We start from the raw sequence: 19,972 nt of genomic DNA, 5'->3' as shown, positions 1-19,972 counted from the left end.
GTTTTAGCGTTGACAGGTACTTGCCTGGAGCTGGCTGGAAGGCCTCGTCAAAGAATTTGTCTGTGGGGTCAGGAATGTAGCGGAGCACCATGCTTCCGTCTCTACTCGGGAATCCATTCTGCAACAAAGGACGGTTGTGTGTTTTTCTTTGTTTAAATATAGGGTTAAGGCAAAAAAAATATATAATAAATTGGCTACACAAAGCGTGTCATTATCTTTATGGTCAAACTAAAATATAGATCTTCTCTTACCTACAGTATAAGCCATTTTCTGCTGTGGCATATCATATATAAACTCGGGTTTACGATGACACCACAGCGAATGCAGAGCAGGAAATTGTTTTTTATAGATCAATAACAGATTTTAATACGCTTCTATCACCCTCTCTCATCTATAAAGTGAAGAAAGGTTTAAAGTGGTACTACATATATGCATTTTCAGGGCTTTGCAAAGCACAAAGATGGTCCACTGTGCTCAAGTTCAGATTTAGGCAAATCCTTTTATTTTTGTGATCTTTCACTTGGACTGTCTTTTGATTTTGACTCACTTCTTTTATGCGTAATTTTTCTGAAATGTTTATTTGTTTTTTAGTCATTGCGATTTATTTCAAAGCCTCTCAGCGGACAATAAGTTCCCTTTGAATATTGATAGTAATGTGTTTTTATGGTTACCCGGAGAAAACATAGCTGTCATCTCAACACATGTTGATAAGGATCGAATGTAAACATCCCCCGAGCAAATTCATATTCATTCAAGCAAAGTGACATGCATTGTTGTGTCTGTCACATTCTCCAGGCAAAGAAAATGTGAACGGCGTTTAAGGCCTTGAAAACCGAGCGAGGAGGGAGACGGTGAGTGACGGCCGTGGCAACGCAATTACTTTCAACAAGAAAAGGAAATTAAACAAGCTCAAGGAGCAACCATCTGTAAAAGATTTTGCGACCCATAGTGGGCCATGTGATATTACAAAAGCAGGCATAGCAGGCTTATGCTGAGCTTTTTTGTTGGAAAAAGATTTTACAAAGTTCGCCGGGGTTTTCCTGCAAAGGTAATCAAACTTTTAAAGCCCTGTACGAGCAAAGCAGGCAGTGTGAGCGGCCGGCAGTGGTCCCAGATACATGAGGCAGACCTACACACGGCCTTCACTGAACCTGAGGTAGAGAGGAGTTGTGCTCACTCAGCTGTCATACATCAAAGGGCACCTGGGAGGAAAACGTGGGAGAGAAGGGGATGATGACGCTGAGTGGGTAGAGGGTCAGGAAGAGAAGAAATAGTCCCCAGTGGTGACAGTTAAATTGAATGGGGGCAGCTGGGGTTAGTAGGGTTCAGGCCAGGTAGGAATACAGGCCACTTCCATTCCAGTCATGACCAGTTTACCTCTCCTCACTGTGTGTGCTGACCCGGGATCAGTTTAACAGGCAGGGTTCTGTTTTCACTTTCTGCAGCTTCAGGTGACATATAATTGCTTTCAGAATGACTCTGCTGCTGTTATTTCCGTTTCTGACTCACGGGGTTAATGATTTATGCAGAAATCCCATTTTCCCCCCCAAAGACAGTTTAAATAGCAATATCACATTTGCAAAACTGTCGACAGAGCGTTGGTGCAGGCGGTGCAATTTGTCAATCAATTAGTGCAGTCTTTTTCTCTGGGAAACTTTAGCCTGTATCCAAAGCAGCTGGTATTCCTCTCCCACTGTTTGGATAGAGAAGGTCAGTGTGAGTGAGTCTCGTGTGTGTGTGTGTGTGTGTGTGTGTGTGTGTGTGTGTGTGTGTGTGTGTGTGTCTCCAGTAGAGGTATACGGGCCTCGTTACATGTACACGTTTGCTTTACTTTTTTTAAAGTCGTGGCTGAAAGTTCACAGTGTAGAATATTGTTGAAATGTATTTTCTCATTCTGGCTTCACATAATGAGAAGTAAACCTCGTGGACCAGGTCAACAGCTGCTTTAGTTTAAATACAACTAACTATAGACTTGTATTTTCCACTGCAGTGGTAGGGTTGGGCCTTTCGTTGATATAGAAGTCCATTCATATTTATACTGATGGGGTGTTTGGTTGTATTGGTCTTTCTCTATCTATGCCTTTATTTAGTTTTTTTTTACCATACAACGTTTTTCTTTTTTTTAAATGTACTTGATTGTGTCTTAAAAAGCAGCTACAATACAAAATATCTTCTATCGTGATACTGTTTTAACATGTACTTGCGGATGCAGGATGCATGTTCAGTCAAAGTCTGCCACCTTGTGGAAGTTCTACATACGCAGGCAGTGGTCTTCTTCACCATGTGTGACTCAGATGCCAGCAGTGTTTTTGCCCACAGTAATTACATGACAAAATAAAGGCACTTCTTGCCTTAAACGATAATCAAAACTGGATCAGTGTGGCAGGCCTGTTTTTTTTTTAGTTTGGAAAGGCTGCCTTTAAATATAGAATAATTTTTTTCTATTTTAAATGTCTCACCACGTAGCAGGAATGATTCACTCTTTCAAGGTCGATAGTTAGCCTGCTATCGGTGTATGAATGAGTGTGTGAATGGTAACGTGTAAATGGGAACAGGTCTCCCTTGCAAAAGAGTCTTCGGACTCAATGGGATATACCTGTATAAATAAAGGTTAAAGAAAAGTTTTCCTTGAATATCAGCAGTTATATTTAAAAAAAAAAACACATTTAAAGTTTTTTTTGTTTGTAATTTTTGTTGTTCCACGAATGTCACCCGGGACAGAGGCGCGGATGGACAGACAAACCTGATCCAAATCCTTTTGATTGTATTTTTATATAAGAATCAGCTTACTGTGGTGCAAATGCGCGGGGCGTGCGAGGTCCTGGGGCTGCTGAAGAAGCCATGTTGTGGCACCAGGTACTCGTCGGCATCCACTGCGTCCTCCATGTCCTCCCCGCTGATCAGGCTGCGGTATAATTTATTGTCTGTGGGACTCGGCAGGTGCATGCGGTCATCACCCTGCAATGGGAACAGAATCTCACCTAGTCAGCTTTTGTGTGTCCCAAAGGTTATTTACAGCAATTCATCATCAAATAAACTTGAAGATTTCTGGGAGTCAGAGGTAAAAAATTATACCTGGATGACCAGATAACGAGGAGGATCCCGGGCCATCTTTGTAAACTCAGCTATTAGTTCCCGGAAACGGGGTCTGCTGTCTGCGTCAATCATCCAACCTGTACAGACAGCACATCAGCAGATATATCATCATCATAAGCCATGAGAAACACCTTAGCATTTTCTCTGGGGAAATCATTAAGCAATTTAAAAGGTGGAGTCAGTGATTCTGGAAAATGCTTGTTGTCAAATAACTTTTTGTCAAAATCAGTGAATATCTCCTCACAATCCGCTACCTGAAAAAATAAATCTGGTGTAAATACACAGTTTAGGCTCTGTAAACTGGTACCTAAAAAAAGGATATGAAAACAAACGTGTCCCACCGTAGCTAGCAACTTGCCCGTTTACAGAGCCTAAGCTGTGTATTAACACTGGATTTTTTTTTCAGTGCAAACTCAGTACGGACAGGTAGCAGACCCTGAGGAGATATATTCCCTGATTAAGACAAAATGTCTTTTGACAACAAACGTTCTCATGAATCGCTGACTCCATCTTTTAGAGATTCCAAAGGGAAACATTGTAATAAATGCACAGGAGTTTCAACCAGCGTCCCGCCATGCTTACATTTCACCATGATCATGTAGACATCTATGGTACAGATTGGTGGTTGAGGCAGTCGCTCCCCTTTCTCTAGGACCACAGATATTTCACTGGCTGGAATCCCGTCATAAGGTTTGGTCCCGAAAGTCATCAGCTCCCAAACTGTTACACCTACAGAAAGGGAGGAAAGTTAATATACATGTTTGTTTGTGCTACTTGTAAAAAGAAAAGAGGAGAAATCAGAGTGACAGGATGTAAGCTCCCCCAAATATCACACGGTATGAAAATAACTATGTGTATGTTGACAAACTGGCAGTGCCTTGGAGGAGTGGGAGTTAGCAGGATGCAACTCTGTGTTGGAGGAACTGAAGAAGGGAAAAGGAGGAAAGGAAGCCTGTCACTTCTGCCAGGGTCTGTTGATGCTTTTGCCATATTGTGCGGAAGCCACGATCAAACCCCTCGGGGGGGAGGAAAGGAAGATTTGGAGGCTGGCCACACACAAGAAAGCTGTGCTGTGTTTTTTTGGTTTCTGTGTGTGTGGGTTTGTGTAGGCATCTGTGCATACGTGTGCTCCTGTTTATTGAACTTAATAAACAATAATCTCTTCTGACGTGATATTGTCCATCTGAGACTGCTGGTGTGTAGGTGTGTGTGATAAAATCGCAGATGCTACCAAGATGTCCCCCCATCTTTCTTGTCGACAAGACCTTGATTAGCTCCAAAAACAACATCCCAAACAGAAGCCACAGAACTGTTTTTGCACGTCTTTGCACTCACTCCATGTTAAAACACTTTATTTAATAGGATACTCAGGAGCACAGAAGCTCAGCAGTTTTACATATCGGAAGTTTGACAAGGATCCAGGAGGCTCAACCTGCATCGCTCAGCAGATTTGAATGCCTCCCAGGTAGAGCATGCATTCACGACATAAAGCACCAGACTTACCATAACTCCACACGTCGCTCTGGTGGGTGTACGTTCTGTTCAGGATAGATTCAAGAGCCATCCATTTTATCGGTACCTGTGCAACAAAAAATGTGTCAGGTGTTAATCAAATGATGATAATGATGAAGAAAAGATAAACTAACTCATTGAGACAGTGGCCTCAACTATACATCCTCAAAAGCAATGTCCAAAATTGTATGTTAGAAGGAATAGTAACTTAACTTGTACCTTAATAAGAACTGGTTGAATGAGTCTTTTACTGTGGCACTTTCTTAAATTGAAATCCATCACTGCCTTTACCACAAACAGACTATAATGTAATTGTGCTGTCACCTAGTGGTGTAGAAAATTAAATAGCCACACATACAACAAATCCACATTTTATCACAACCTTGCTGGAAATGCTTATATTTAACCTATATTTTGAATTAACAAACGGTAAACAACGTCAATGTTAAAGTTTGCAATGTGCAATGCACCCATCACACAAAGTGCATCAAGCGAAGCATAAAAAATGGTTTCTGGCATGGTTTCCTGCAAAAGGATCAAATCTTGTCCTGTAATAAATGTGTCTTTTGTAGGATATCTCTACTAAATCCTCACTTCCTCTGACACACGGTTTGATCCCTGCCTGGAAAAATGCTCCTGTAATGTTTTAGCAACAACATGTTTCAGTTTAGCGAGGCATTTTTTACTACTGTACAACAAATGAAGGAAATCCCAAATCTAGCAGCTGTCCTCGTTTGAGATCCAGTCCAAGGTTTTTCCAGATGAATTTAAAAGAACTGGGCAGTCTCCACGGGATATTGAAATAAATGCTCAAAATTTAAAATATGATATCATAGTAATCAAGTTGTGATCGCATAATAAGGCAATGCATCAATATGCTGTAGATCAAATCTTAAATAAAATAATACAAATATTTGGGTATAATAATTTAATGGTAAAATGATTAAATCACTGGGAACCACAGGGAGATGTGTATAGGTCACCCTGTAGTTACATGATTACATAAGAAAGTATATTTTTCTTTGGGGAAAAAATGCACTTTCATTTGCACAAAGAAACACTGATAAGAGAAGGAACTTATCTGATTTGTCATTTCTCTTCAAACTCACAGACGGGACTATTTATAATGCATCACTTACACAAGATACAAATCTAAAGCAAAGCTACAAATGCAAAAAATACCATCTATAGAGACATGGAGAAAAATTAATTCCTCTACAGGAAGTCATCCGTCAAATAAGAACCCCATTTGTAAGAGTCTATAAATGCACTGATGAGGTTGCTCGTATTTAGGGCCTATTTGTGTGCACCATCGACAGATGAGTAGAAAACGTTGTTCAACCTTTGCCATAGTGTCTTGATGAAGAAATCGTTTATTTTGAACACATATTTTTCTTTTTTAAATACGTTGTGACAGACAGAACTGTTCCTATCTACACTGTAGACTAGTTTAATCTCAAACCAACCTTTCCGCCATCCGCATGGTACTCTTTCTCATCCGCGTTGAGGAGTTTGGCCAGACCAAAGTCTGTGATCTTGACATGCTGCGGAGTCTTCACGAGGACGTTTCTCGCTGCCAAGTCGCGGTGTACCAGGTGGCGCTCCTCCAGGTAGTTCATACCCTTTTGACAAACAAAAGGTTCAAGTACAAGTTATTACATAGGTGCAGTTTGCAGCCATCAGTCATGATAAAAGATCTAAAGGAGCTGAATACTGTCTTTGTAGAGTTGTCATCATCACTTAAGTCATATCATTCAACAATATTTCTTAGCAAGTTAAAGGCAGCATGCACTGATTTTTATAGCAGCCGCCAGATGAAAACAACTTGACGTGCTCTGCAGAAATTTAACCCTTTTGTTTTTATCACACGTTCTTTATGGAAAGAAAGGCAAACACACAGACAATATCTTTTGTAGGTAGAGACAAAAACACACACAACTGAAGCCCCAAAAAAGGGTATCTATTGAATAGACTCTACCATGAAACCTGATGCCTTTACAAGGTTTCTCTTCTCACCTTGGCTATCTGCACACACCAGTTGAGCAGGTACTGGGAGCCGATATTGTCCTTGTTTTCTTTGACATAGTCCAGCAGGCAGCCGTAGGGCATCAGCTGTGTGACGAGCTGCACTGTTGAAGTCAGGCAGATGCCAAGCAGCCGACACACATGGGGATGATCCACACTGGCCATCACATAAGCCTCCTGCAGTGCACATAAAGACACACAAAAACTTTGTTCAGTGTTTGATTTCATTTGGGGACACAAAGAATAAATCCACCGTCTTTTATCTACAGTGCAAGTGGAAAAACTAAAACAGCGTCATTCACAGAGAAGGATTAAACGAGCAAACAAAAACAAGGAATTGTTTTGTTTGAGTAGAACATCCCTTATTACAACTTCCATTGAACAAATATTGGTAGAAGTGTCCACACATCCTGGAAAACGTGCTAGCTTAAGAAACATCACATTTGGCCAGATATCCAGTGTTGGGGGATAAGTTCCTTAGCAGCAGTCATATCCAGCCAAGCACATTTTATGCGGCTCAGCTGTATAACAAAAAAGTGGAAACTCTCAGTCGTCATAACAGAAGAAAAAAAACATGGGGATAATCCACACTGGCCCCCGATAAAACAGGTTTTTCTACATAGACACCTGAGCAAACAGCACTTCAAACTGAGCTTGATTGAGTAGATTTCATGTCAAGAGTGCATTATTTTCACCTTGAATATTTTCTACATGCTTATTACAGTGTCCACATTGCTCAGTAAATGACAAGTTGCCTGTTAGATGCTCTATAATCTTGACAGTCTGAGGAACAAAAGGCTTCAAAGACACATCTAAAAGAAGGTTTCTGCCCCTTATGTCGTGAAATTCAGAGGATGTGCATGTCTACCACAACTTCCAGATGTAAGATGACTGAGCAACACGACCGCAAAAAATCACAGGATCTGGGATGCACACATACAGCTGTTTGCATAATGCATTTGAGACAGGCTGCTTTTCTCAGCGTGGCTACACGACTGCATTCCTTTCCGCAACACCTCGGCCTTGGATTACACGCGAACACCCACACACTGGCCTGCAATGAAATAATCCCATTTCCTGCAGCCCAGTCAGAGGGCTCACAGAGTGGAAACATGACACGTTCTCTATTACAAAGAAAACAACAAGTAATTAGTTTCTAATAAAAGTTGCATGTGCCATACATTACTGGTCACACTATAGTTAAATTGACATCCGGAAAGCAACACATTTAGATACTTGTGAGCTTTTTTTAAACATATTGTGATAATAACTAAAATAAATGTGTATAGACTTTGTCACTTTTATATTTCCACTGTCATTTCCCACCACCAGCAGCACACACACATTGCAGAAGCGGTTCGGGAAATAACATTTCAAATTAATGTTTTTTTTTAGTTGTGACTCAGTGTTACAGTAAGCGTAGAGCCCAAAAATGTACCACATAAAGTTAGTGAACCTACGTCCAAGATTTCTTTGTTTGCTTTGGGTGATGTGGCTTCTCTCAGAACCTTGATGGCCACTGGGATCTTCACATCCTCTCCCTCCGGAACCCACAGGCCCTGGAGCGACACGGGTTTGTTATTTTTACATGCTACATGATTTAAATTACACCTGAATCATCAAGGGAACACGTGCAAGAATACAAATATTGGCCGATGCAATACAGTTAATAATGCAAACACGTATTGTAGGTACTGCATGACTGCAACCCCACCCTAGAAACGTATAGGCCAGGGGTGTCCAAACTACGGCCCGCGGGCCAACTGCGGCCCGCTTTTTTTTGGCCCGCGGCCGATTTTAAAAATATAAAATAAAAAAATATTTTAATTTTTTTTTTTTTTTTTTTTTTTTTTTTTAAATCCATGTGTCCTTCAATAGCTTCAAATTCATCTGACACAGTGTCTCCAAATTATTTTTTCATACTAAATTCCTAGGAGGGTCGGGATCTCGGCTGGCTACTATTTTCCCCCAGCTGGACATTGGAGGCAATAGCCGAAAACACTGGGTGTCTGAATGGCATTTAACAATAGTCAATGATTTGGTCAGCCCTAACATAAGAGAGGGGCCCCACTAATCAAATTCTGCTTAGGGCCCCATGAAGGCTTGGGCCGGCTCTGAGGGGAAATGTGTCTGTTTAATTTGCAAGGAAAGTGTTGCCATGAAGAAGGATTACAATTTACGAAGACACTATGAAACTAAACATCAGAGCAGCTACATGTCCTGATAAATGTGTTATTTTTGCAATGTGGCCCGGCCCTTCGTAGATTTTTCTGTATGTGGCCCTCAGTGAAAAAAGTTTGGACACCCCTGGTATAGGCCTACATACTTTTTTCTATACTAAAAGGAGAACATTATGTTGACTTACATTTTCTCAGGGGATTTATAGTAACCTTAACCTAAAACCAACCCTAAAAATAGACGCTTCATTTTGTAGAGATCAGCCTAGTGTCCCCATATGGAAGATAAGTCTACACAATGCCACTGTGTAAGCATACATCCCCACAATGAGATTAATAATACCTTATTTATAACATATGTAAACACACACACACAGCAATGAAAGTGAGAGTGGAGTCACTCATGCACGATCTGGCAAGTTAAATATGTGTGTCTTAATTGGAAAAATTGATAACAGATGTATACGAGCGAAAAGTCTGACGGGTGTCGGTTATTATGGAGACTTGGCACATACATTACCCCGGTGCTCCAGCTTCAATTAAGCTTAGTGCCGAATTTGGAGAAATGTTGACAAGAAGAGGTTTTTTGAGACCTCTAACCTCAAAATTGCTTTTACCTTGTAAACTGTACCAAATGCTCCCGATCCCAGCACTTTTATTTTCTTAAATTCGGGTTCTTTCAGGATCCGAAGCAGAGCCTGGTTTGGCGCCTCTCCACTGGGAGTCAGAGGTTCAACCAACTGAAAAAAAGGGAAGGATTGAGTATCTTAAATACTGTCTTGCAAATAGCACGGCCTAGATTACTGTAAACTAACCCCTCATCTTACCTCTCTCTCTTGGAGGAGTCTGCGCAGTGTTCTCTTCCGCTTGATGTGGCGTCGGCGGAGCAACACAAAGACAGACAGGCCGGCAATGAGAACCGCCAGCAGTCCACCAACCACACCGGCCGCGATCATGGAAAGACCAGAAGAGCTGAAAGACAGGTGGTAGCTTCTTTAAGAAATGTAGATATAGAAAACAAAACACATTCACACTATTTTTGGCAAAGTCAGTGTGTAGCTTAATATAGCATCAGTGATGAGAGCTATTCTACTCACTCACCCTTTGCCCTGGCAGCCTGCGAGACCAGGCGCGTTGCACCTGTAACAAATCAATGCAAAGAAGCTGGTGTTACCATACAATTACTGCAAATTCACAAAGTCATAACAAGTCAATTGTTTCTCTCTGAAGTAAAACAATGAAGGAAAAGCTTCGCCATCAATGTCCATCAAAAAATATCACTGTTGTCACACTTAACACATTATGTTAAGTAACATACTTTAATTGAATGTGAAGACAAAACAATGAGAAGTTGATATCACTGGGGTCATCTATGATGATGAAGGGTGAAGGACATACTACACAAGTGCTTGCAGTGGATTTAAGGACAAGCTGGTATCCTTGAAGCACTTCCCTGCTCTTTTATCAGTATACCAACCAGCCACAACCATGGTTGAGTGTGGCCCCTCCATCAATGTGAACATTAGGTGTGCTTTCATTTCTGTCAAAGTAATACTTGTTCTGTTATATAATCCAGTTCAGACCTCTATCTAGCGAAGACAGAAATAAATGTAAAGCAGTGGCAAAAGCCTTAAAAAATCTACAGAATTTGGAACACTTTTGGAAAAGTGGAATAAGTAAAACTGCTGTTTTTCACAATTGGGCAAAATGGCAAAACCATTGTTATTTTCCTTTCATCTTAGTCCACATCATCCCTCCCAAACTGTCCAAGTCCATCATTAATATCACAAAAACGGCCTCATGTTGAAAAACCACTTCTCTCTCCGAACGGTCTAACAGAGCCACAACTGAGCCTTGTGGCTTGTTATTGCATCAACATTACGAAAGACAAATGTTTGCAACACAGGGAAATGTAGTGCCAGTTCCCAGGTCGGCTGAACAATGCTTTTACCCCTGAGTGCAGTTCTTGTGGCACAGTTGGCACACTTTCTTATCGTCCGCGTATTTCCACAGCAGCGTGTCGTCCTCCGCTGGCACGCCTTGGGGACATCGAGACACACAGAACAGTCCATCTTGGTAGTTGGCACACTTCGTACAGTTTCCAGAACCCTGGAAAGTAAAAGCAAAAGACTCATAATGTTTACAGCTCACTTGAGATGAGTAGTAAATATTATGTGAACTGCACTGTCTCATAGTAATAATTTCTCAAAGCAGGACACATCCATAAAGATGCTAATGTGTGGCAATGAAAACCCACCCAGAAATGTAGTTCAGGCCAGTACAGAGTTGTACTGGCCTGAACTACATTTCTGTAGTGTTCTCCGAGACACTTATTGCAAGCAAGTGCTGCAATTTAATATTTTTTTCTCAACCTGTCTGCTTCTATTTTCAATAATGATACCTTACATTTCCCAGAGGTACTTTCAACGACTCCAAAAAGGTGCTTGAACTTGTTGTTTTCAGTCGAAGATGGGATTAGGAGGACATACAAGTACGCAGTGTGCCAACTAAATCACACAGCCACACCTCTTATCCAAAGCACTACATGTCTTGTGGGTGCATTGCATTACGGTCAATTAAAGCTGCTGTTGATGGAGAAATTGGTAGCACATTAAGACTTCTACAATGGATTTTGTGCTGCGCAATTGTTCATTTGTGATGTGCTTTGATTCCGAGTGACATTAAACATTACATCTAAGGTTGACATTAGAGAATTCATAAATAATGTTCAAAGCGCTGCTCTACAATAGTTCAAGTGTTTTTAGGATATTGTTTTTTTATGGATGTCTGTAATAACAGTTTACTTGTGACACATACAGGCGCAGTGCAGGTTGCAGTCTCATTCAAGCGTTGACATTCGGGGTGACACTCCATGCAGGTTGTATTCATGACGGCCTCCCGTGGCTCTCTGCAAAAAGCAATAACAAAGCTGTCACACTCTCGCCACTGGTGCACCACATTTCAAACAGTTACAAGTGAAGTGAGATAATTCTTTTTTTTTGAGTGCATAAGTTAAATTGTAAGCAGGCCAAGATTGAATGTTTGACAGAGATCTGCAAAGATCAACAGACACAGGTGAATGTGCTATTTAAGCTATCTACTGGAGGTTTTTACTTCAAAATACCTTGGATTGTATTTGGTCTCAGAACTTTTCCAGAACCAAATCACTAAACTCATTTAAAGTATTTAAACCCATTTAATGTTTTGTGTTTGTGGTATGAAAATAGACTTTGAAGGAGTTATCTGTGTACTGCGCAGAGATCAAATGTTCAGACAGTTTTTTGTATAAAAAAAAAGACACACTGCATTTTAGAGCTTAAAGGGCTTAAAAACCCAAATGCCTCCCTCACCCATCCAGGATGTTGCAGGAGTCAACACAGCTCCCATCACGGCTGTAGTCACGGCAGGCGAAACACATGTCCGGGCTGGGGCCCCAGCAGCCGTCCACGGTACACTTCCTATCACACGTGTTATTCCCTTGAGCTGGAAAAACAAAAACAAACCATACAATCTCAATGAGAAATTCTTCCCTCACAATAATCAGATTTAGATGCAAGACTTTATTTATTTAATCTAGCTTGTGCATTGCGTAAATCAGAGGTAACAAAGAAAAACAACAAGAATGATCTGACTGAATTTGTTGAAGGGGGGGACAAGATTTACCACATGTGGCAGCCTCAGCATTTTCCACTATGATAGCACTTTGGCTTTTTGATTTGAAGAGCCTCTTCCAGTGGCTCTGGTTGGCGTAGCACAGGTTCTTGTTCTTGATGATGACAACGTCGCCATCGCTGATTTCTTTGAGGGAGCGAAGGCCCAGGAAGTCGATACTGAGCTGAGTCATGACCACACTGCGGCTACCACTAGCAAATAGAAAGAAATAAGAAAAAAGGAAAGATTTTATTACAGCCTTAAACAAAACTCAACTCTTCAAACAACAAATGATTTTCTTGTGATCCAGTGGTTGTGAATCCACAGGGACCATACCGTTTAGTTCGTCCTCGAATGATCTCCAGATTGTCAAAAGGACTGAGTGAGCTCATGCTCTCTGGCCACGTTTGAATCCACAAATACCCTGAGGCAAAAATGGGGTTGTTAATTGTGACTCTTTCCCAAGCATTAGGTGATTTAGTGTCTCTTGCATGACTCAAGCCTTACGCAGTCTTACCAGTAATTTCCTTAACTGTCTTAAACACATCAAGCTGGGCAGGCACCATCTTTGGTGTTTTGGTATATGTATCCCTAAGAATAACAACAACAAAAAAAACATAAGCGTTATATGCCATGGCTAAAGGTGCCTGTAAAACTACCCCACCTGATACAGTTAAAGACAGGGATTAGCTGTGTGACGCTGTTAATATCCCATACTCACCCATGAATTGATGTGTGGATGATGGCAATGTTACCATTGATTTTGGTGCAGTTTTTGAAGGAGTCGATGTTGGTGGCGTTGATAGACAGGATGTTAGTCAGATCTCCTGTACCAAGTCCATTACACACTGTGAACATTATGAAAAAAATTAAATATTAGAACAGAAACTCATTCAAAGCACTTGACCTTACTCTACTTTTCTCTACAAAGTTGATCCAAACTGTGCAGGGCATTTTAGAGAAAGCAAACGGTGTTGAAAGTGCTGTAGTATGCAGACTCTTTAGTTAAAGAAGCAGTATCACAAATAAAAGTACAGTAAAAGTAGTAACGATTGTCAGCAAATTGTATGTTACAATTTTAATAAAGCACAGCACTGAAGTATAATGTACTTAATCTTGTCCCACCACTGCAAAGTATACTATGTGTATGAGTCAGACATGTCCTCAGGTGGCAAAGGGAGAGCTTAACCTTTTGGGCACAGTCCTTCACACTTGACGCACTTCCTGATTCCTCCCTCGTCCTTCTCGTATGTGTTACCGCTGCAGGTCCGCACGCACGCTCCGTGATCAGTCACGATATAGTTATCTGCAGGGATTGCGAAATGCAAGCTGTTCACTTCATGAATGATCATATAATATTTAACATTTACAGGCTGAATATTACACTGGATATAGAGGCACAAAAGGTAAGAAGGAGGGGGAAAAAATGAACATCATAACCAGTCTTTAGGCATTAATAACCTGTAGGAGTTATACCACCAATATGACTCTAGCTACATAATATTTTTTGCGGGCCGTAAAGACTGAGTAATACTGGGACAGACCTTTGCAAGTTAAACTGAGAGAGAACAGTTGTTGCATTAACACGCCCCAAAACTCAATCATTTTCTTTCTGTGTTTATAAGGTTTATAATTAAACTGAGGCAAACGGTAACCAATGAATGTCTAACATCCTTGGAGGACAACCTGGGCACTTGCTTGGCATACCACAATGTCAAAAAGCTTGTGATCATGCATGGTGTTTTGTTTTTGTTCTTTCATTTTGGCCAGTGAAGTCAACTCACTTTATTTTATTTATCTTGACTGTCAAACAGCCAGGAAAGTAATAAATATATCAGCGTGGAGAAGAGTTCAGAAACAATGCTGGTTTATAACATGCTCATGTTATACATTCCACAAGCCCAGTCTGAGCTTGGAAAGACAGCTTTTAGCTTCAGTGCCCCTGACTCCTAGAACAATTTACAGCAACAAATTAAAATAAATACCTTCATATCCTTAAACAAATTTAGACATATTATCTTAAATCTGCCGATCTCTACCTGTAACTGTTTTAATTAGGCTATATTGTACTTTCACCCATTTAATTTTTTTTTAAATTGCAGCCATTCTGCATCGCTGTCAAAATGATCCAACTGTGTTTGTGTCTTTAACAGCTTGTTATGTATTTGAATTGTATATTGTGTATGCATTGTTGTTTTTGCTATGCATTTGTTTGACATCATTGCAAATGAGGGTCACCCCTCAATTGTTCTCTTGAGTATAAATAAATGTTAAATGAAATGAAAACCACCAAAAAATTGAGGATACGTTTCTCTGTTTAGAGCGGTTCTTACGTGGACATTCCTTGACGCAGGTGGCCCCGAAGTTGTACTTTCCGTGTGGGTTGGGCACTAGCTGATGCAGGTTGGGGTCGTAGCGGTGGAGGCCCGGGCAGGAGTCTTTACACACCCCATCGTCCTGGAAGTCCCGACAGGCCTGCAGCACAAACAACAGTCACCCAGTGCACCGGGACCATAACACAGCCCCACACTAATGATAACAGCACATTCCTCTGTATCACGGCTTTGGCTGAATCCTCTCAGAGGTGCACAGAGAGGGGGGAGCAGACTGCGACACTCAAAGCACTGCCAAATCAAGGATTTAATCAGCAGCTATTATACAGTATGTCTCATTGGTATTGAAACCAATAACAATACTTGTGATCATAAAAACAGATGACCCAGAGTGAGGACTTTGTATTCGTGGGAGTTTTTCTCATCCAGATTTTACGTATGAAACATTGAGTTTTGTTATGTTGTTCATGCTGGTTCTGCTCCCCTGCCTCCTTGGTTATAACATAACTCTTGTCCCCCTACATGAAGGTGTCTTTCTCTCACCAGACAGTCGGTCGGCCGCGGCCCTGTGCAGCCCGCAGCACAATGCTCATTACAACAGTCGCTGGGTGAAGGTCCTTTGCATCTCTTGGAACACTGCTGTGCACAGTTCAGCTTTGTGACTGAAAAAATAAAATAAAAAAACAGGACAAAGTTAGTGAGTGGAATGATCTGTAGCTAGTCTTTTATTTTTTTATTTTGAGGACATATTAAGCTGCCCTCTATACTGCATATCTTTACTTATTTCTGTCCTTATGCTGTCGCAACACCTGAATGTCTCTGTAGGGATCTATGAAGGTTAACTTGTCTTATCTTATGGTAATATGCATGCAAAGAGAGATCCTTTGGTTCTCCATAGAAAAGTATGAAAACTATCTAAAACCATGACAAACAGTTTGAAGTGTTTCAACACACCACAACATATCGCATCAGAAAATTACACAGATCTCATGCACTAAAGATTTAGTTTTAATGATAAACTGGAATCACAAAAAGGCAGCTCACATGTCTGACAGTTTTGAGGGCCGGTTGCCCAGCATGAACCATTAAAGCAGCTTGAGTCACATCTTTTACCTGCAAAAAATAAACAGGGTAAAATGTTTATATGAAATGATCTACCAATCCACATAACGGTTGATATAAGGAAATGCTTTGTGGTATTTATCTCCGTCTTGGAAGTGTATAACTTACAACGTGGGTTATAACTGGCCACTGGGAGCTCCATGTTGGGTTTCCCCTCCGCATTGACAATATCGTACCACTGTATTGTTTCCACGTTGCATAGCTGGCTGGTCCCGAACTTCACACCTCCTTTGAGAATTTCTACAAATATAATACTGCTGCATTAGTCTGACAGAACCACACAATTCATTTTATGACAAATTCATATTTTTTTACCACTTTAAATTAAAAAAAAAGATTTTGTGAGAAATTCAGTTACAGAAAACTGAAGAAAATGGAGATGTGGACTGACCTGTCAGGCTGTTCAGAAGAAGCTCACTGGTGCCCTGACCTGTAGCTTTGTCATGATTGGCGAGCACAGCGAGGGCAAAGCCTCCTTCATAGAGAGAATGGCCCCGAATGATGCGCAGCTTCTCCAGAGGAATCCTGGACGCCGTGTTAAGAGCTATCAAGACGTAGCCGCCCACTTCTTCAATAGACTGCGGAAATATAAAATGTAGAAAATCGGACCTATGTTTATGCTATTTCCTGTATTAACATACTTTTTTTTCAAAAAGAATATGATGAAAGTGGTCTTCCAAAATGTAGGTGGTATACATTTTTTTAAATGCATGTCAGTTAGGGTATTAATAATGCAGTGGACTAACTTAAACATCTGAATCAGTTAACTTCTCTAAAATGGTCAAAATTATGATCATTAGGAACAGGCTGCTGTTGTTTTTTTTACATATTTACTAAATAGAGCTGTGTCCATGCGTACCTTACCTTTTGATATGAAATATATGAAATTCTAGCACAGGGGTTGACACTAAGGTTTCAAAAGCACTTGCCCATAGGGCAAGTACAGGTAATGTTTTACTTGCCCGAATGTTGTGTTCACTTGCCCAAAAAAACTGTTAAACAATGATATATATAGGCTAATGAAATTATACATTTTAGCGAACCTTATCTTTTAAATGCAAACACTGCTTACTGTCTCATCCTGACCACATACAACCAACAACAATTCATATAAGCCTAGATATCATGACTTCACACTACACCAAGCACTTGGTCCTGCTGCAGCATTGTAAAAGGGCCTCTTTTTGCCAGGCACCTGGCCTGGTTTTGGGGTTCTCAGAAAACTCAGTCTAGCTCAGAGTCAAGCTGAAGGTAAGCTTCCACACAAAAGTGTTCAGAAAAATGTAACTTATTTTACTTATTTAAAACGGTCACATTGTGCGAAAAAGTGATAGTCTGCCATAAAATTATTAAAGTCCACCATGTTAAAGCTATTGCCCAGTTATACTGTAAGTAGGGAGGGGGATCATTAATTTCTATTCATATTGATACCATTATAAAGACTCCACAATCCAAATCTTTATTGATACTTTTCTATTATTTTGTTAAAAGAGAACTGGTATTATTGCTTTAATTGCTTATAAGATTAGAAGAGCAAAGGATAGGACTTTAAACAGGTAAAAATTCCATATTTAGGCCTACTAATAATGTTCAGTGTTTCCCCCAGGAAATGTCTTAGTCAAGGTGGTCACTGTCTAGCCGTACAGGAGGCGCGGCGCAACGCGCCTCGGCGAAAATTTTGGGGGTATTTTGCTCAAAGATGCCAATGCGCACTAAAGAAATAGTTCTGTTTATTTGAATGACACTGACCTTACAGTTGTGCAATTTTGTTTGCTATGTGCACATTTTGTGTAAACATGCAGACAAAAAAAATACAATTAAAGAAATTCTACTGTTTTGGTGCAATACCATGCAGACACACTAAATAAAAATAATGGACCATACACTTAACATGTGTATGCACATCAAAGTGCTTTTTAAAGTTCCTTTTTGGATGGGGGGCTGTTGTGAGATTATTGTGGACAATAGGCACACTGTGATGCGATAAATTCATATATGGTTATTATTAGCCTACTTGCTTGATTTCTTTTTAAATGCAGAGGTTATTGGTTGTTTGGGAACATGTATTTCCAAATTTAAAACATAAAAATAAAGCAGCATTTAAAATGCAGAAAAATGAATCTTGTCGGCCTACACAAGCATGCTGTTTGAAAAATAATTCAATTATTGAAATAATACAAAGTGTTTTCCCCTTAAAATGACTAATGCATTTCAGCAGCTGATAGTCTGAGCAGAGAGAAACGCTTGGAGACATATGTGCACATTTATTTACCGCAAATCACGGCCTTTCGCGCAATTCTGACCATGAAAAATCACACATCGCGCTTGCTAGTACATTAATTGTGCAGCACTAAAAATAAAAAAATTAAAGATTTAATTTTTATTTATTTATTTATTTGGTCGGTCAGTAGTCAAGGCGGGGGGCTTGTTTTGCTAAGGCGGCCGCCTTAACTATAAAGCGCTGGGGGAAACACTGATGTTATATTGCTGGGGAAACAAGTTTTTCACCCAAACTGTATTATTCAAGCTTCTCACGAAAAACTTAAATTTCTTTTTTTCTTGATGTTACATTTGAACACATCATGATGTCATTTTATTGACCTGTGCCTAATAATCATTTTACTGAGCCGACCTGAACACATCACGTTTGAACCGTTTGCGATTTTTTTTTAAAGCCAACTAGTTCTTATCCTGCAGATTTTAATATGAATTTAAAAACTATCACAATTTTTAAAAACTATCACAATTTTTTCTCGTTTGCGTTTGTTGATCACCGCTGCTTTGAATGAATGATGAGACGGTGCCGAGCCCGTCAGCAGCATGGGCGGCAGCGGCTCAGCGGACGGATTTTTTTTTTTTTTTTTTTTTGGAGACAGAGTTGAAGCAGGTTGAAGGAGTTTCTTCAAGACAGTCGAAGGTACAACACTTTTACAGTCTATGATGCAGACCACTGATGGAATAATTCGCCAAAGTAGGCCTAATTAGTTGAAGATGACCCGACTCTACTCGATATTTAAAATTACATCATGTGACCTACTGGACTCCATAGCGGTATCGATAAGCTCAAACGTTATTGATTTCTGGGGTTTGAATATAGCGGAACCAGGTCCGTAGCCTAATAGAGCCGGCTTTCGGAACGTAGACAGCGAAACTGCGCGCACACAGGCTGTTGTGTGTGTGTGTGTGTGAGAGAGAGCGAGCGAGAGAGAGAGAGAGCGTGATGCTGCTGGCTGCTGCGCGCAGCTGCTCAATAGTAGCCGATCTATTTTGTGTGAGTTAGCGGGAAAAAAATGTTTTGCGGACTCTAAAACACATGAATAAATAGCTTAGACTACTGACAACTCATCTAAAATCCACTTGCCCGGTCGGGCAACCAAAAAGCAATATCAACTTGCCCGGACATTATTTTCACTTGCCCCGGGCAAGCGGGCAAGCGTTAGTGTCAACCACTGTAGCATCTACCTTCAAAGAATGGCATAACTACATGTGTCTAATGAAATATCAATTAAATGTTTTTTATACAGGAGGCCACTTTAGGTTTAACAATGTGACTAATCCCTAGAGAGGCAAAACCCATTGCAAAAGTCATAAAAGTACTCGCTATCACTTTTAATGCTTATAGCAGTGAGCACGCGATAACTGTAGGCCATTCAAGGTGACGATGATGAGCCTATCAACTCAGAGCTTCTCCCATCTGGATTAGGACAGCTGTACAAACTCTATTTTAAGAGATTTTTTTTTTTTTTTTTGCAAACTGAAAACGTAACAGTAAGGGGGCCAAAAATAAGGTTTTGAAAAAGTGAGGGAGACACCCCCCCCCCCACTAGTGGAAATTACACCCTCTGAACTACTGCACGCATCTGCTGACTGTGTCTTCTTCTGTGTTTTATGTGTGCAAAACTGCATGCGAGTGTGTGTGTGGTCCCTCCTTACATCTCCCCTCCAGTGTTCACAACGCTGTCTTTACAGCAAAGCTCCAACAAGAGCGCAATAAATTCACATGAGCTGTCACACAGTGGAGTCAAATGACTTGAAAATGATCTGTACCGAAGCGAT

General features: G+C 40.5%; 1 protein-coding gene across 2 annotated transcripts in view; it reads right to left on the bottom strand.

Annotated features, from left to right (window-relative positions):
• Positions 1 to 19,972, bottom strand: part of egfra (epidermal growth factor receptor a (erythroblastic leukemia viral (v-erb-b) oncogene homolog, avian)) — a 48,654-nt gene that overhangs the window by 2,582 nt on the left and 26,100 nt on the right. For both annotated transcript variants that reach the window (XM_080034333.1, XM_080034334.1), the window contains 24 exons: positions 16,308 to 16,494; positions 16,025 to 16,156; positions 15,839 to 15,907; positions 15,338 to 15,456; positions 14,795 to 14,936; positions 13,651 to 13,767; positions 13,183 to 13,309; positions 12,979 to 13,052; positions 12,798 to 12,885; positions 12,474 to 12,673; positions 12,161 to 12,293; positions 11,628 to 11,718; positions 10,762 to 10,919; positions 9,912 to 9,950; positions 9,638 to 9,782; positions 9,428 to 9,550; positions 8,094 to 8,192; positions 6,625 to 6,810; positions 6,075 to 6,230; positions 4,600 to 4,675; positions 3,679 to 3,825; positions 3,076 to 3,173; positions 2,791 to 2,958; positions 25 to 118 (listed from right to left, as the gene is read on the bottom strand). In XM_080034333.1, coding sequence (XP_079890459.1) covers positions 25 to 118; positions 2,791 to 2,958; positions 3,076 to 3,173; positions 3,679 to 3,825; positions 4,600 to 4,675; positions 6,075 to 6,230; positions 6,625 to 6,810; positions 8,094 to 8,192; positions 9,428 to 9,550; positions 9,638 to 9,782; positions 9,912 to 9,950; positions 10,762 to 10,919; positions 11,628 to 11,718; positions 12,161 to 12,293; positions 12,474 to 12,673; positions 12,798 to 12,885; positions 12,979 to 13,052; positions 13,183 to 13,309; positions 13,651 to 13,767; positions 14,795 to 14,936; positions 15,338 to 15,456; positions 15,839 to 15,907; positions 16,025 to 16,156; positions 16,308 to 16,494 — 2,968 coding nt within the window. The remainder of the gene's footprint in view (positions 1 to 24; positions 119 to 2,790; positions 2,959 to 3,075; positions 3,174 to 3,678; positions 3,826 to 4,599; positions 4,676 to 6,074; positions 6,231 to 6,624; positions 6,811 to 8,093; positions 8,193 to 9,427; positions 9,551 to 9,637; positions 9,783 to 9,911; positions 9,951 to 10,761; positions 10,920 to 11,627; positions 11,719 to 12,160; positions 12,294 to 12,473; positions 12,674 to 12,797; positions 12,886 to 12,978; positions 13,053 to 13,182; positions 13,310 to 13,650; positions 13,768 to 14,794; positions 14,937 to 15,337; positions 15,457 to 15,838; positions 15,908 to 16,024; positions 16,157 to 16,307; positions 16,495 to 19,972) is intronic.

Source organism: Ammodytes marinus, assembly GCF_949987685.1.
Source record: "Ammodytes marinus genome assembly, chromosome: 9".
NCBI classification, from domain to species: Eukaryota; Metazoa; Chordata; class Actinopteri; order Uranoscopiformes; family Ammodytidae; genus Ammodytes; species Ammodytes marinus.
This window is presented reverse-complemented; position numbering and strand designations above follow the sequence as displayed.